General features: G+C 38.3%; 2 protein-coding genes across 2 annotated transcripts; both read left to right on the forward strand.

The window, feature by feature from the left end:
* The first annotated feature begins 3,342 nt into the window (after positions 1-3,342).
* Positions 3,343-8,639, forward strand: cdk2 (cyclin dependent kinase 2). The gene is made up of 7 exons (XM_015044404.1): positions 3,343-3,992; positions 5,097-5,174; positions 5,268-5,388; positions 5,491-5,661; positions 7,038-7,139; positions 7,223-7,426; positions 7,524-8,639. The coding sequence occupies exons 1-7, from the start codon at positions 3,877-3,879 to the stop codon at positions 7,626-7,628; spliced, it is 897 nt and encodes a 298-aa protein (XP_014899890.1). The 5' UTR covers positions 3,343-3,876; the 3' UTR covers positions 7,629-8,639.
* Positions 8,640-9,454: 815 nt separating this feature from the next.
* On the forward strand, positions 9,455-13,647 carry olfml3b (olfactomedin-like 3b). Its single transcript, XM_015044403.1, has 3 exons — positions 9,455-9,757; positions 11,301-11,586; positions 12,545-13,647. Exons 1-3 carry the CDS (start codon positions 9,527-9,529, stop codon positions 13,327-13,329), a joined length of 1,302 nt encoding a protein of 433 aa, XP_014899889.1. The 5' UTR covers positions 9,455-9,526; the 3' UTR covers positions 13,330-13,647.
* The last annotated feature ends 3,072 nt before the right edge of the window (positions 13,648-16,719 follow it).

Consider the following 16,719-nt stretch of genomic DNA (forward strand, 5'->3'; position numbering starts at 1 on the left):
AGCTGTGCTGCATGCAGTGCTAACTGTAGCTTGCATCAAACCAAGAGCAATAAGAGGTGGTTTGGTTTCAGTTGTATTATTATTTTTGATTCTTTTGTCTTCCTCTGCAATAATATTATATCTAAAAAATGTATTCAAAATCTCAAACTATCAAAAACATTTCTTGATCCTTTTCTGCTGCTTGTGTAAATTTCCTGTCAAGTAAAAATAAGAGTTTTTTTTTGTATAGTGCAGAAACATTTGCTGCTGGTGAAGTATTTTCAAAAACAATAGAATCACAGTAAGGGTCAAAAACTAAGGTAGAAAATAACCAGTGATTCAAAATGTTCAACTCAACGGTCAGATGATTGATTAGAATTTCCTCCTGACACAATGTCAATATGCATCAACATTTGAACAATTATATAAGTTTTTTTAAGTGTTTATGGAGGGTGACTGCAGCCAGCATTGGTGCGCTCTATTTGTTGTGCTTTTAGTTATGCAACGTGTTACTTTCTAATTGAGTTATAGCTTTGGTAGCTGCCAAACCAATGGGATGCAGCACTGCGGTTTTGTACAGACAACAATCCAAAACACGTTGCGGCAAAAACCCCAAATCTGTCATTTTCTGATCGATTAAGATTCAAAGCGTATGTCATTCAGTTAAAACACACATTTATTTTCATTGTCAGCATAATTTTTTTACTTTTTGAGGAATTACTTTATCCTAGCATAATTCTAGAATCACTCAACTTTTCCTGAAGGAAAATAAAAGATAAAGGTCGAGTCACATCATGAATACTTATGAAGCTTCAATGAACTAATTTCTTTTTGCCAACTCAAAAATAACAGTAGGAAATGTCCCAGCTCTTGGTTTAGAAGTTACTCTAAGCTGTTTTATCCCAGTTGCTGGTGGTTTTCCCAGTGATGTCTCATGTCTCTGACGCTGTTCAGGCTGCACTGCATGTGACCCCTCATGTGCTCACAACTGCGATCGAGAGGAAATAAATCCGCCCCCCAAAGAGCACCTGACTCAACATACCACAAATAGTCAACCTTTAGCTCCTTTTCTTTTTATTATCCAAGCTTTGTATTATCTAAGCAATGACATTTCATACATTTTGTGAAAATAAAAACCCAAAGCAGAAGGCGGTTCCAGCATCAGTTACAATTTGCTGTCTAATTAAGCAAGATTACTTTATTTGTTCAGTGAAAGTTTTGATGAAAATGGAGGAAAACCTGGAGTTCAGACCAGGCTTTTCATTGACAGTGAAAACAAGTGAAAGGAAATGTAGGACTGCTGTCTGAAACCCGGTCGATAAAGTTGTCTGGGCAGAACCATTAAGGCCCACCGGCTCACAGGCTCTGCAGAATTCATTCAGCGTTTTCTCTGTGTTTTACCAACCAGGTGGGATGTCATTTCTCACAACAACTCCAGATTTCTAAATACTTCACAAAACCGAGAACGGCACGAGAAAAATGGCTCTGTGGAAACGAATGAGGAAATTCAAACCTTTACATCATTTATTGAGATTACATATTCAGTATCCTGCGGAAGTATTCATACTTCATAAACTTTTTACTACTTTATCAAACAGCCACAAGCTTTCAAGACGTTTAGTTGGATTTTATGTAACAAGCAAACACACAAAAAATTAATACACAAAGTTGAAATATTTTGAAATATTTATTTGTATTCAGAACCTTAAATCAGTACATCAATTTCTAGATTTTAGATTTTGTTCTGTTCCCATTCAACACATGAAAATACTTTTATTTAGGTATTTTTTAATGCCCCTAGCAGGTTTTCTTTCTGGGTTTACCCATCTGTTCTGAGCAGTTTCCCTGATTTATACTGAGAATAAATTTAACTGACTTTTTACTAACTAACAGACATTTGAATGGAGATGGTGGATTTTATTTTGGGGCATGAGAGTGAAGGGGGCCAAATGCAAACGCACACAAAACGTTTTCATGCTTTATTCATGCAGAATTTTGACATCAATGCCATTTACTTTCTATTTAGCTATACTGAACTACTTTCTGTTGGGGCATGAATAAAAAAAATACTTTGTGGTTGTAGTTATTCTAAATAGAAAAACGGTTTAAGGCGTGCTAATATTTTTCCAAGGTATTGTGATTATGTTAAAGAGTTTTCTTAGGGATCAACACCACTGAAGAATGCGAAACCTCAGAGTAAATTGAAACCGTTTATGGTTTGCTACTCTGAAACAACCTTTTCAGCCGTTTGCTTGTGTTAAGCCTCTGGCCTTTGATCATGTGCAGCATTGTTGTGAATACTTTCTATGTGTGAACAGACAGAAGCAAATTCTTTGTGTGCCAAGGAACGTCTTAAATTTCATGGTTTCACAGGTTAAATCAATGTTTTTCAGAGACACAGTGGCCATATCCCCCTTTTCCACACTTTCAGTCTACTAGGCTGATTAATTTTCTTGACCTTAAAAAAAGCTCTTAAAGCTGAAACTAAGCTTTATGGTAGAAAACAAAGCTGTTTGTATCTTCAGAGTGAAATTTTTCTCATTACAGTAGAGAGATAAAAAGAATGAGAACAAAATACTAATGTCAATGTTTTCCCTGGTTTGGTATCTGTCAGGTTGCTTTGTTGGTGCATCCGGTTTTTAAGCTCAAGCGTGCTGTGCGACAGGATGCACCCATTCATTTTTTGTTTCTTCTTACCAAGCCTTTGTAAAGGTTTAATCCACCCACTGGCTTGGATGAACACCAGACGCTCACATGATCAGAGGAAGCCATTATGTGAAGCTTTTGTTTTTCACTGATGATTCACTCACACTCACTAAAAACAAATTTATATACCAATCAGATAAATGCCAGTAGAGGGCGTTACTGACTCTTCCTATGAATTCTCTCTTGTTGAAGCTACCATCGGCTTCACTTCACCTCAATATATATTTAGACAATAAAGTTATTAGTATTATTATTAATAATAATAATAATAATAATAATAATAATAATAATAATAATAATAATAATAATAATAATAATAATTTTAATAATAATATTTTATAATTATATTATTTTATGAAATATAATAATATTATAACAATTATGATGATTATTATTATTATTATATAAATGATATATTAATATTAACATTTTTTGTTATAATATAATAATATATCATGATGATCATATATACTTATTATTATTATTATTATTATTATTATTATTATTATTATTATTATTATTATTATTATTTTGTGTGATAGAGACTTTCTCCTCCGATATTAAGTATGTCATGAACAACGTCACCGACTTTTTACCATGTGACCTTCGGGGTCTGTTGGCTGTGCATACCTGCGTTTACCTGCTCAGAAGCTATTTGGAACAAAACAAAGTATTTAAGCCACATTTCAAATAAATTGATGTTGTATTTAACAGACTGGAACTCGATAACGTCATTGGTGACGTTTCGAAGAAAGGGCGCTATGGGAAAAGTAATAAAATAACCGTGAGAAAATTACTCATCTGAAATATCCGGTCTGCCCCGGACACATAATCGAACGCACCCGGCACAACGCGGGAAACACTGTTGTGTTGGTTGAGTAGTGGCTTCTACTGAGGAGCAACCGCCGCGCCAACACTTAGATTTACGTTGGTCCATCGGCGGAGACTACACATGTTAGTTTCTTTCGTTTTCGTTAGTTGTGCTTGTACCCGAAAGACTCTCTTCTCGACCCCATCTTCTCGTTGAAGCGTTCCCGGCTTGAATGACGGAAGCAGCCGGAGTAGCAGTCCGTCGGTCCCCGCGTTGTGCCCTAACGTCTGTCCCTGTAGCCGTTAGCTCCGACACAAAGACAGCGGCCGTGCTAGGCTGCTAACCCCACAACAAAGTCCTGCCGGGTTTTTACCTTCAGTATGGATACGTTTCAAAAGGTGGAGAAAATAGGAGAAGGGACGTACGGAGTGGTTTATAAGGCCAAGAACAAAGTGACAGGAGAAACTGTTGCTCTGAAGAAAATCAGACTGGACACGTAAGTCAACTCACTGTTTTTGAAGTAGGTTAGTGAAACAAATGTTTACGTCTTTGAGATAACTTAAGGTTTTATTTAACGTTGGATGTTTATATCTCTTGGAAAATTGTCATCAGCTAACTCTTTACAGGAAAAATTAACTTAGGAGTTTCTTTACCTTAGCTTTAGATACACTCTTTCATAAACTAATATTAAACAAACAAAAACCTAAGCAAAATATAATACATCAAAAATAATGCGTTCGTGTTTCCTGAAACTTAGAAGTATTACTTTTTATATCATAAATCTTAGAGTTCTCGCTCATTAAACTAAAATATCACTAAAGTGCAACTCATAGATGTTGATTAATTACAAAGCAAGTAGAATTTTATTATTTTTTTCACGTGTTCATCTTAAAATTAACACGTATATCTTACTTTATATTGATGATGTAAATCAGGAAAAACTGTGACTGGAAAAACCTGCTCAAGATAAAGGGATTACCTTAACCTTGAGTGGATTGTGAAGCGCAGCCTATTCAACAGATTGGGGGAGATTAATCATTCGGCACTGCGGCTGTAATAAGTGCTTCAAGAAGCACCGTGATCCACACACATCAGGAGCATCTTATCAGGGCTAATCAGAAAAACGATTGGACTGTTACTTACTGTTTTTTTGTCTTTTGTGTTTTTAGATGAAAGTCAGGTTTTGATTTCTTTTGTAAATCCAAGAGTGTAGAATATGTAACTTGGCACAGAATCCAAGCTACATGAGGTCCAGTGTGAGTTTTCCACCGTCTGTTACCATTTGGGGAACCAATCCATGTCAATTTTCAGATGGTGGTCCACTGAAAATTGAGAAATCAGCGCAACAGTCCACCAGGAAATGCCACATACCCAGCAATATCCGCAAGCTGATATTCACTATTGAAAAACAAACACTGATGCTCAGTATTTAAAAAAAACAACAGATAACAGCATGCTATGTTTGGGCGTCTCTGTGTTCCTCAGGTGTATGCTCTGCTGTAGTAATTTTTAAACTAGGTGTTTTATAATCATTATCCTATGTGCTGTGAATGAGTGCAGAGAGCAAGCGGGCGATAACTCTTCTTTCCTTTGTATCCAGGGAAACGGAGGGCGTTCCCAGCACAGCCATCCGAGAAATTTCCCTTCTTAAAGAACTCAGCCATCCAAATATTGTCAAGTAAGTTTATAACATTTTAGCTGAACACATGTTCTGATTATGCCGTTTGCCTCTTCAGATTTATAACCAGCCTCTTTTCTTATGCTCTTTTAGGCTGCGAGATGTGATCCACACCGAGAACAAACTTTACCTCGTTTTTGAGTTCCTCCATCAAGATCTGAAGAAGTTCATGGACTCCTCCTCAGTCACTGGCATCCCGCTGCCTTTGGTTAAGGTAATCATAGCTTCATGTTTGTCTTAATACATTCCTGGTGGCATGAATAACGTTTTTTGTGTAAGTGTGTGTTTATCTGTTTTGGTTGTCTCTCTGTTTTAGAGCTATCTCTTCCAGCTGCTGCAAGGCCTGGCCTTCTGCCACTCTCACAGAGTTCTGCATCGAGACCTGAAGCCCCAGAACCTCCTCATCAACGCCCAAGGAGAGATCAAGCTGGCGGACTTCGGCCTCGCCAGGGCCTTCGGCGTTCCTGTTCGCACTTACACACATGAGGTACGGAGGTGGTAGTCTTTGTTTTATTCTTTTTTTTTTTTTTTCTCACATCCAGCTTTTGAACAAACCACAAGTTTCTCCTAGTTCAAGTTCCCCGATAAAGCGCTGACGCTGTAGATAAATTATTTCCATGTCAAGACAGAGTAAGCATGAAGATTTAAGAAGCGGTTTAGAAACAATTTTTTCTATGGTATGTTGAGACATATTTGCTATTCATTCAGCTTGCAGAAGAGTGAAAGAGTTTCAGCAGGTAACAGGAAGGCTAAACAGAGTACAACAAAGTCGCTCTGATTTATCTTGTTGAGGTTTTAACCTCTGTCTGCAGTGAAACATGACGGATTTTGTTAATCACAGAAGTAGAGTAAGTAGAGTGTACATTCTCTTAGGGGATGTTTAAGTTTTAGTATTCACATTAATTCAATGCAAAAGACATGGTTTTTTTTTTAACTAATTTAATTTGTGTGTTTTATTAAAGTAAAATCTTATGACAAATACACACACACACACACACACACACACATACATTCCCTGGACTGGAGTATTTCTGTAACTACATGATATTTTTGTTGAGATTTTGCCTTTATTGTGCAGTATTTTAGTCTTTATTCTCTTTTTATATTTGTTTTCTCTTTGTGTGAGTCTACTTGATATTATTGCTCGTCACTTTACTGCTGTTACACCTGAATTTTCCTGATATTTCCATTCTATCTACTGTCTCTCACTTCTGCTCCTAATATATGTAAATAGGCCTGTCATAATAACAAATTTTGCGGGACAATAAATTGTCAGAGAAATTATTACGATAAACAGAAATATTGTTGTTTTGAGGCCATTTTAAAGTAATATAATGGTAATAATGGCTCAACAATGCATGAACACATTCTCAAAGATCAAGAAACTTCAATTTCTAATGAACTTTTTAACACTGGAACTGGAAGACATTTTAAATATCCAAAATGAATAAAGAAAACGACAAATAAAGTGAATTATGAAATCTCTGTAAACAAAATCTTTCAAAAATAGGGATAGTTGAGACCAAAGCACCAGACTGAAGACTTTTATCATTCAGTTTTTGGTAAAAAGAGAAGAGAAAAATGATAAATCGAGCAAATGAAAATTATTGAGTTTCTTTTAATTTATCACGCGATTCATTGATCTATTGTTTATTGTGACAGGCCTATTTGTAAATAAAAATGACCATGACAGGACGGCTACAAAAATGCTCTAAATACTATTCTGACTTCTTATGATGTTGCTCAGAAAGAAAGAAAAAAAAAGCTGTGTGAAATCTGGAAAATATCTCCAATATTCCGTTCAGTGCGTCTCCAAGTCTTGGTCTCTTATTGGAAGAAATTGTGTTTTTCCGTATTTTCCAGGTCGTCACACTTTGGTACAGAGCGCCAGAAATTCTCCTGGGCTGCAAATATTACTCCACGGCTGTTGACATCTGGAGCCTGGGGTGCATCTTTGCAGAAATGGTAACGTGAGCGTTTCCCGCGATAAATGTCTAACAAAGCAGGAGTGGTCTCTAATCGGCAGCACGGTCTCTCTGGGTCCTCAGGTCACCAGGAGGGCGTTGTTCCCCGGTGACTCGGAGATAGACCAGTTGTTCAGAATCTTCCGTACGTTGGGAACGCCAGATGAAACCGTGTGGCCCGGAGTCACATCGATGCCCGACTACAAGCCCTCCTTCCCCAAGTGGGCTCGGCAGGACTTGGCCAAGGTGGTGCCTCTTCTCGATGAGGACGGGAGAGAGCTGCTGGCAGTGAGAACATTTTCACTTGTTTAAAAAAAGCAATGTTAGCCAGTGACATAAAGAGAACATGATGGACTTATCTTTTTTTTTTTTTTTTTTTTTTTAGGAAATGCTGAGCTATGACCCAAACAAGAGGATTTCTGCCAAAAATGCACTTGTACATCGGTTCTTCCGGGACGTCTCCATGCCAGTTCCTCATCTCAGACTGTGATTTGTGCAAAGCACCAGGCTGGTTGGAATCGGAGTAACGTCGAAGCAATAAGGACCGCCTGCCCTGCTTCAGTCCTATGCCTGCAACGGACAGAGAACCTGGACACTACAGGAGCTGAGGGGCCCCTCATTATCTAAACGCAGCCTTTACGTAGCCGGATGGAGGTCCTGCTGTCGTGGTTCCAAGTGTTTACCCGTCATTTCTCATTTTACTGGGCATGTTTATGCACAGCTGCCATATTTGATCTGTTATTAATGATTCAAGGTGTTCTTTGATAACGTTCAGCCCAGAACAGTGACTGCTCTTGAGCTTCCCCATTTAAATGTAAGTAACTTTTGGATGTTTGAGTTTAGTTTGTTTGATTAGAGTCAAATTAAATTGAGGAATTTGTGGGACTGTGCAAATAAAGTAAATCTGCATTCTCGAGAAAGAGAGAGAAAGAGATAGAGAGAGAGATGGCTCTCATCACAATCTGGTGCTGGAAAAACTCCGGGTCGACTTTTCTTTTCTTGCAGTTCCATGCAAACGATCTTGAAGTGGTTTTAAAGCTCTATGTTTGAGACTAAGGTTCTGACTTAAAGTAGTTCACTGTCTTTTTACGGAATTAAACTTGGCGCTGCATTGTTCTTACGTTAGATTTTATTCAAGCCTAATGCACAAATTTTATACATGTTGTTTATATATACAGTTGGAAAAAAATAAAGTTGTTTAGATAACTGCTGGTTGTGTCGGAGAGATTCGAGCTGTTCAATGTGCATGTGATAAATCTGGCAAATGCAATAAGCTATATCTAATTAAAACAAATTATTTTTACATTCACTTTCATAAGCAGAAACTTAAACATTTTTACTGACACTTGAAGGATATTAGAATAAAAGGTTTGCTATTCAGCAAGTTTGTACAATTATATACAAAATATTATAATTAATAGTGCCTTCTAAAGTATTAACCCTTAAGATTGTTTTTTAACTTTGTCACAGTACAACCGCAAAAATAAAAATGTGAAAAGTGTGACGTTTTGTATTCATCCCACTTTTCTCTCATGTCATCAAATTATTTCCAATAAATCCAATCAAATGCTTCCTTTTGGAAATCACCTGAGCAGAAAGTGGGCTCCTCCATATTTGTAGTTTTGTCTCAGTATAAATGCAGCTGCTACTTGAAGGCACCGGAGGTTAGAGAACAGTCAGAGAAACACCCAAAAGGCTGCAGAGATACTCGACCAGGTGGGAGGATTTGTTGGCAGGACAGTCATGGATTAAACAATCCTCAGGTCTGGCCTTTGTGGAAGAGAGACAGAAAGTCCTGAAGAGCCTCAAAGTTTTCCACAAAGCATGTAGGAAACATCGAAATCGAATAGTTTCTCCAGACAGGAGACGTCATGAAGTCGATGAACAATAAAGGCTTTTCTGCTAATCAGTCCCAGTGGTTGTGTTCAACAGTTAATCCACTTTACTACACATCATTTATGGACCTGTCTTTTTTAATTTCTCTATGTGTGTATTGTTCCAATTTATCGTTAATTCTGTGTTCAAAGCCTCATTTGAAATATCTTTACTGAGGAAAAGTGTTAAGGTGCTGTGTATGCTTTAATAAAGAGTGCAGATAGTTTGTCAAAGACATTATGACATGCATTTCCTTCTAAATTGAATTTCCAGCATCTTGGTTTCCCTGTCTAAACAGAGCACTTCACATTTTTTCCTTTGTTCTCTTACATAACATCTGGCTTTGAGACTCTTTAAAACCGAATGTTTTAAAACAGAAGAAGGGTCCGGCACCCCTAAAGTCAAACGCCACGTTCATTTAAAAAAAATGCTCCGCTGTCGTTTTTCTTCCAAGATCACCAAACAAGATAAGACCATAGAGTGAGGAGTCTTGTCCGGTGCCTCCACCACCATATGGCAGTGGCTCCTCCCAGGCAGCTAAGTAAAACATTCCAGCCCACCTCTGGGAGTCTGCTGGTTCCCTCACACTCTCTGACGTCCAGTCAGGTTTTTACTGTAGCCCAAAGGTTCCTGAGCTGCAACAAAATGAGAGGATTCGCCCTGTTGCTTGCTTTGGTTTACTCTGCTACTGCTCAGCACCAAGCTCTTATTGACTACTTGGAACGGAGGCTCCTTGCAATTGAGGTAAGACTTTTTCTCTTCCTGTCGAGTCCCCAGTGCCAGAGTTTCCCCGCAGAGGAAACTTTCGGGAACTGATGCAATGGAATGCAGATGTGGGCAAATCCTGGGGAAAATGTTGGGAATACAGATCAGTTGCACTGATGTGAACCGTGAGCTCCTTTTTGTGCGAGTCTGCAGCTCTAGCTGCAGACAATGTGATGAGAAAAAAAATTAAGTTTCTATAAATTACATGATTCTGCATGAATGCATTTAGAAGGATGAAGTTCCAGTTGTTCATCACAGCGAACGTGTGCAGGATTTAGTGCGATACAAAAAAGTTTTTGCAGATTTTGTATCAAATAATAATAATAAAAAGAAATAAAGCAAATATACCTGATTAAATACAGAACAGCAGTCATCAAATTATGATTTAATTCAAGTAAAAAAAAAAAAAAAAGCATTCACTTTGTCTCCCAAAATATTGATAAATACTCAGATTTGTATCGAAAGCAGAGTTCAATCTCAAGTATGTGCCTGACCTGTTGAATTAAGAAATCACTTGGGGAATCTATTCACCTATATGGCCCGGCTATAAGAGCTTTAAAAGCAAAGCGCCGTCCTCTGATCTGAAGAAATAAATCAGTCAGGAAAGAGTTAACCATCCACTTCTTAAGATTTAAGACTAGCAAGCCTCATTTTGAGACCAACAGTGGTGAAACCTCCAAGGAGTGGTCCGCCTATTAAAATTACTACAAAAGAACATTGTTGACTCATTCAAGAGGTCTTAAATAGAAACAGATCAATGTCCTGAGCACTAAAGGCATCACTTGTCTCAGGTAAGGTCAGTGTTCATGATTTAACTATAAGAAAGCTGCTATTCAAAAAGAAAAAATGTTGATTGTCTCGGCATTTTGGGAACTTATTCTGCTAACTCACTTAACTAATGGGGAACTTTTTGGAAGGTGTGTGTTTGAGGGTGTGCGTGTGTGATTTATAGCTAACACCGTAATTTCAGATAAGTCAAACATGATGGACTTTTACTGCCTGCTGTACTGATTGAGTTTTGCTCTCTACCAGAAAATCCTAAAGAAAACTTTGTGACCTTAAGCTCATTCTCAGGTCTGAGTGATTTGGAGGTTTTGGAGTGGCCTAGTCAAAGTCTGGACTTGAAGCTAACTCGGATGCTTTGTTCTGACTCTAAACAGGTTGTGCTTAATCTCTAAAGTGGCTGAATGAAAACAATTTTGCAAATAAGGATGAGCCAAAATTTGTCCTCAGTTCCCACACAGCAAATTCTGTCGTTATTGGCAAAAACGATCGTTCACAAAATATTTTACAGAATATCTGCGACAAAAAGATCTCAGACCATTTTCCTGGAAGACAGTCAGGCAGGGTGGGTGCTTGCTATGTTGTGGGTCCTTCCTGATTAAAGGATGCCTCAAAGGCCACAGAAAATTGTGGGCTTGAGTAATTTATAGCAAATACTATTTTAGTTGCAGTATAAAATAAACATCTTGAGAAGTTGCAGTTAGACTGAGGCTGCTCTAATCAGCTTTGTTTACAACAGGACAGAATCTCTCTGTGGCAAGAGCAGACCACACGCTATGCCTCCGAGCTGCGGGAGCTGAAGCAGCAGATGGTTTCTCAGCTGGAGAGTCTTGACAAAGAGAAAGAAACCCTGAGGACGACTCTGGACGGAGTGGGGACGCGGGTGGACCGGGTCGAACGGGAACTGGACTACCTGGAGACGCAGAACGGGGCTCAGCCGTGCGTGGACGTGGACGACAAGCTGATAGAGCAGCAGGTGACCCTGGTTAAGGAGAAGCAGAAGGCCAAATACTTCAAACTCACAGGTGAGATGTGCTGGTAGAGAAGCGAACTCCTGATAACTGGTAAACCTGAATACATTCTCTCTTTTTTTTTCCCTTCATCAAACTTCAGATAAAAATGCAGTTCTTATATCATGTCATTCAATTTAAAAGGCCAACATTACACTTGCCATTGATTTTGCTTCATTGCCAGTGTGACTCAATATTGAGGGTTTTATTTTGAAGAGTATTTGTGATCGTTATTCTAGGTTGAGGCCAAAGAGGAAAACTATTTAATCTAACAAATACATGTACTAGCAAGTCTGTTATTGTGAAGAGTATTTGTTGTTTTATTTTGTATTTTTTTTTTTATCCTAAGCTAATCATTTTTAAATGTTTAGTTTAAACTTATTAGGAATCTGGAGGGCTCTTATTTTGAAGAGTAACCTTGAGCTCTTCTACTGTTGGGGCAAACGGCCGGGTGCCTGGTTGCCATGGTGATTCCTGGTTCTTCTGACCAGCAGGTGTGAGAGTGAGAAACCAGCGCCTCACTTTCTTCCATGTCCCATAAAACAATGGACGGTGATTTTCAGATTTTTATTCAGTTTTTTTTTTTTTTTTTTTTTTGTACAAGTTTTGATAATAGAAATTACCTTTCAAAATCCAAACTTTAACATGAAATTCAGCCAAATTATATTAGAAAATTTGGAGAACTAATTTCTACAGTTATGAAAGATATATTGTCATGAAACCGACAAATTTAACAAAAATATATATGTAGAAAATGGTGAGTGTAGATAGAAATATGCGACTATTGAGGTGAATTAAACGTCTACTTTTTAGGGAGCAAAATAGAAAAAAAAAACAGATTACATTTTGAACAATAAAGTAGAATTGGCTGGATGATGCTTTGGCGATGATATACAGTCATTTGAGTATGTCAAATGTCAAAGCATGGGAAAATAGCTAATTGTGTAAAGGCTGTCCCTCTTGTCTTTTACAGACTGCAGTGATATGATCTCCAGCATTAAAGCCATGAAGATCCTGAAGAGGGTGGGAGGGCCAAAGGGGATGTGGACCAAAGACACGGGCGGAGCCTCTGGGAAGGTCTACATCTTCAATGGGACAGCCGAGGAGACCATCAACGAGTTTGCCACGGTTCAGGACTTCACTCGCTCAGCGGGCTTTTCTCTGTCCACCGACCTGAAGATTCCCTCGTCCTGGAAGGGAACCGGACATGTGGTCTACAACAACCACGTGTATTACGTAAACCAGGAAGAAGAGATAAAGGTGGTCAAATTCGACACAAAAAATAAGTCTATTACAGACAGTGTGGTCTTTCCAGTGCAAGATCATGTTCCTGTGTACGGCCTGAACCCGGAGACGGTGATGGACCTGGCGGTAGACGAGGAGGGCCTGTGGGCCATCTACGCCACGAGGCAGAACGAGAGGCACATCTCCATGGCTAAGATGGACAGCAACTCCCTGGATGTTGAGCAGATGTGGGACACGAACTGCCCAAGGGAGAACGCAGAGACGGCCTTCATCATCTGCGGCACCCTGTATGTGGTGTATAACACCAAGCAGCCTGGCCGCTCACGAGTGCAGTGTGTGTTTGACGTGAATGACCTGGTGACTAACGAGGAGGCGCCTCTGGTTTACTTTCCAAAGCGCTACGGCTTTCATGCCAGCCTGAAGTACAATCCTCAGGAGCAGCTGCTCTATGCCTGGGATGATGGCTACCAAATCCTCTACAAGCTGTCCATGAAGAAGAAGCTGGAAATCTGAGCCGAATGAAGTAACCCAGTACTTTAAAAAGGGTTTATGCAAGTCATGCCTGACCAAAGATCGTTTATTATTTCAAATATTTGCAGCGTCTGTTCTCATTTTTAGGTTATCTGAAGTGAATTTTGTAAGCTAGAAAATTCAGCATATTATTGCCATTAATGTTACTTGATGAACCGTTTTCGGGCTCTGACAAATCTTTGACTGAGATGCAGTATACAACTCAAGCTTTGCTGAGCTTTCACAATAAACACCTCCCACATTATGTGCATTGCTATCATTTGTATGTAAATGCAGATAATTTGGGAATTTCTAACTAAACTCTTATTGCAATCTTTTTTTACGAAAAAGAGCCAGTTTGTGGATAATGTAGGTATCGGTGTGTCACATTGAGATGATTATTAAACCAATTCTCAGTAGTTTTAACCCATAATCAAAAAAATGTCTAATACTCATGACAAAATTCATCAAAACAACATATTTCCAATATGTGATTCCCAAAGCAATCAAACCACCAGATGTTAACAGACATAGTTCCCATTATACTGAACATGACTAAAATGGTTTGGCATATGGCACAGAGTACATTATTTTCTTTAACTGCAAAGGAATCATGTAGATTTAATTCTATCAGCCCTTAATTATTAGCAATTTTCTGGTTGTTGATTAATACAATTGAATGTCGTGTCTTGCCTCAGAAGTGTTGCTATATAATGTCAGAATATTTGTGAGGACATGTTAGCAGGCTAGCACCACAGGTACAGAAAAGTGTACACTACTCTCTTAAAACACTTATTTCGTTTGTAAAAACATGAGACCTTAATAAATCATTCAACATTTTTTCTGCTCTGGAAGCTGAAAGGTGCAGTAAGCTACTTGCATATACATACACACTTTGATAAAGTGTTGAACACCTTTTTGATTTAACTGTCTTTTAATCTTCATGCGACATCCTCACTCGGAAACATTTGACCTCTATCTAATTTCTCCAAATCTATCAGAGTGTGAGGACTGCCCTCTCCAGGTAAACGTTAAGATTTTCAGTCAGATATTACTGGGAACTCTGGTGAGGCTACTCCCATGTTTCACTCTAAGTATAATGTTTTTTCACTGATGTGCAGCGTTTCTGTTCTGCTACACTAAAACACATGACCTCGATGTTTTTGTTTTCTTAACTTCTCAGCAATTTTGAAATACCCATGTCTTTAATTACTTTTAAAATTATTGAAAATCTCAGCTGCTCTCAGTAAAACAGACTCTAAAGGATTAAAATAAAACAGATCTTCAAAACAGATTCTGATCTTCTCTGTAATTACAAGCTCTCGCTCCCAAACAAGAGCCAGATTATATCACCAGTCATTTTCCAAAAGGTTTCATTTACTCTGTTGTACTTGTGTTCTCGTGTCGATGGAGCATCTGCCTACACATGTGCTTCTTACAGGATCCGGGATGTTTTAAATATGTTACGCGGCTTTCAGGTTAGATCCATAAAAGGAGATGTAGCAGCTGTTATTCTGCCGTAGAGAGAGGAGGTAAAGGATGAAGACCACAAAAGGTTGTTGTTCATGAAACCAAACACTGACCACGCCCTGTGTTTCAGAGGTGGTGTCTGGATTTTGCAAAGCAAAGCAGCCTTCTTGTCATTACATATGAACTACAATGGAATTACTTTGCATGTTTCTGTAAAGAGAACCAATGCAATCCATTTGAGTGCAAACACTGTTTCGATGCTGTTTTTATTTTTTATTTTATTGCACAAAGATTTTTTTTTCTGCTAATCCGTTTTCCAGGAAAGATTACATTAGATCTCTACCTATCAGCCACACCCAGAAAATTCACCCCAGTCAATTCAGCTGTATTGACCAGTTTAGCTTGCATCTGCAGAATAGTAAATTTATTCTTGGCGTGTAAATCACTGGGAGGAGTAAATAAATGAACCAAAAACGCTGGGAAACTGGATTATACCACATCTACAGGTAACAGAGGTGAAATTTTTCAGTACACAACATAAAACTCACAAACATTTATTCAGGTACTCCAGTTCTACACTCAGTATGCTAACAATGCTAACAAATGCATAGAGATAACATCAAGGTGTTATTCTCTTTTAACAATAAATTCTATTTTTATGTGTGTTGTGTCCTCACTGCTTCTCCTTATCGTCCTCTACGCTTCCTGTTCCACGTATTTGTCCTCTGTCTATTTCAGGTCTAGAGCTTTTAGGGTCTTATATCGTCGGAGTTAGAAAAAACCCTCAACTCAGTTAGCTCCAGTGGGTTGCTATAGCAACCAGTAACTGCCACTTCATGGGGAATAATAAAAGGCTGGTGAACCACCACTGTGAACTGTACTTATTCAGAGCCATGAGGAGTGTGGGTTGCTCTCGTTTCCCAATATTTAGTGCACAAGATTTACACAAGACGTCTCTAACTTTATGACACAAAATGTCTCTGACTTTAGTATCACTATGCATCCAGAAATGTCCCTCCCAATCCCCAACTCATTTCCAAGACCAACTGATTGTCCCTCAGTGTTGCAAAAACAAAAGTGGTATAGAGATTTATAAGGTGGCATTCTAATGAACCGATGTGAAAATGTTGAATCTAAAGTTGTTTCAGGTAAAAAAAATAAATAAATAAATAATAAAAAAAGAAAACTTTTGGATATAGACTCACCAAACAAAAACTTCTCTAACCTAAAATTAGAGCAATACTTTAATGGTGCCCAACACTGAAGCCAATGAGGAAACATGTTTTTATATATTCCTTTATATATTGGAAGAAAGCTAGCACAGGTTATGCTCTGTGTAGTATTGCTATCCAAGCAGATAGTTAACAGCCAGGCCAGCAGGGAGCAGTAGCTGTTTGTTAGCATAAAGTTCAGCCAATGTACATTCTTCCTTTTAAAGTGTTGTTTTGCTTCCCAGGGAGTCAGTAGAAAAAGCCTGCTGACATCTACAGATCATATGAACTGCTTTCACTAAACAATCCTTCTACATGTTTATCTATGCTAATTATATTCAGCTGAATCACTTTTCTAGCATTTGACTGAACAATAAAGTTAATTTTTTTATTAACTGAGGAACAATGGAGAGAATTGTAAAATTAAACAACATACATTCTTATGTTACAGTCATGGTGTTTCCAGAAAGCTTCAGTCTCTCTCAGTAGGCTGCTTTTTGTGTTTCAAACCTTCCTTGTCACTCAACACACACTGGCGACACGACATGGATGCTTTACCTTATCTTTCTTTCATTTGCATAGCAGGATCTAAATATTGCATTTACATAAACATACAGACCCACTTCCAAAAGCCTTATTGTCCTGCAAAAATTCTTATTTTTCCACAATTTGTTGCATTTCAGCCACGTCCTTCAGTGTTTTTTATTGGGAT

This window comes from Poecilia latipinna, unplaced genomic scaffold (assembly GCF_001443285.1).
Source record: "Poecilia latipinna isolate Pla-1442-1.1 unplaced genomic scaffold, P_latipinna-1.0 Scaffold674, whole genome shotgun sequence".
NCBI lineage: Eukaryota > Metazoa > Chordata > Actinopteri > Cyprinodontiformes > Poeciliidae > Poecilia > Poecilia latipinna.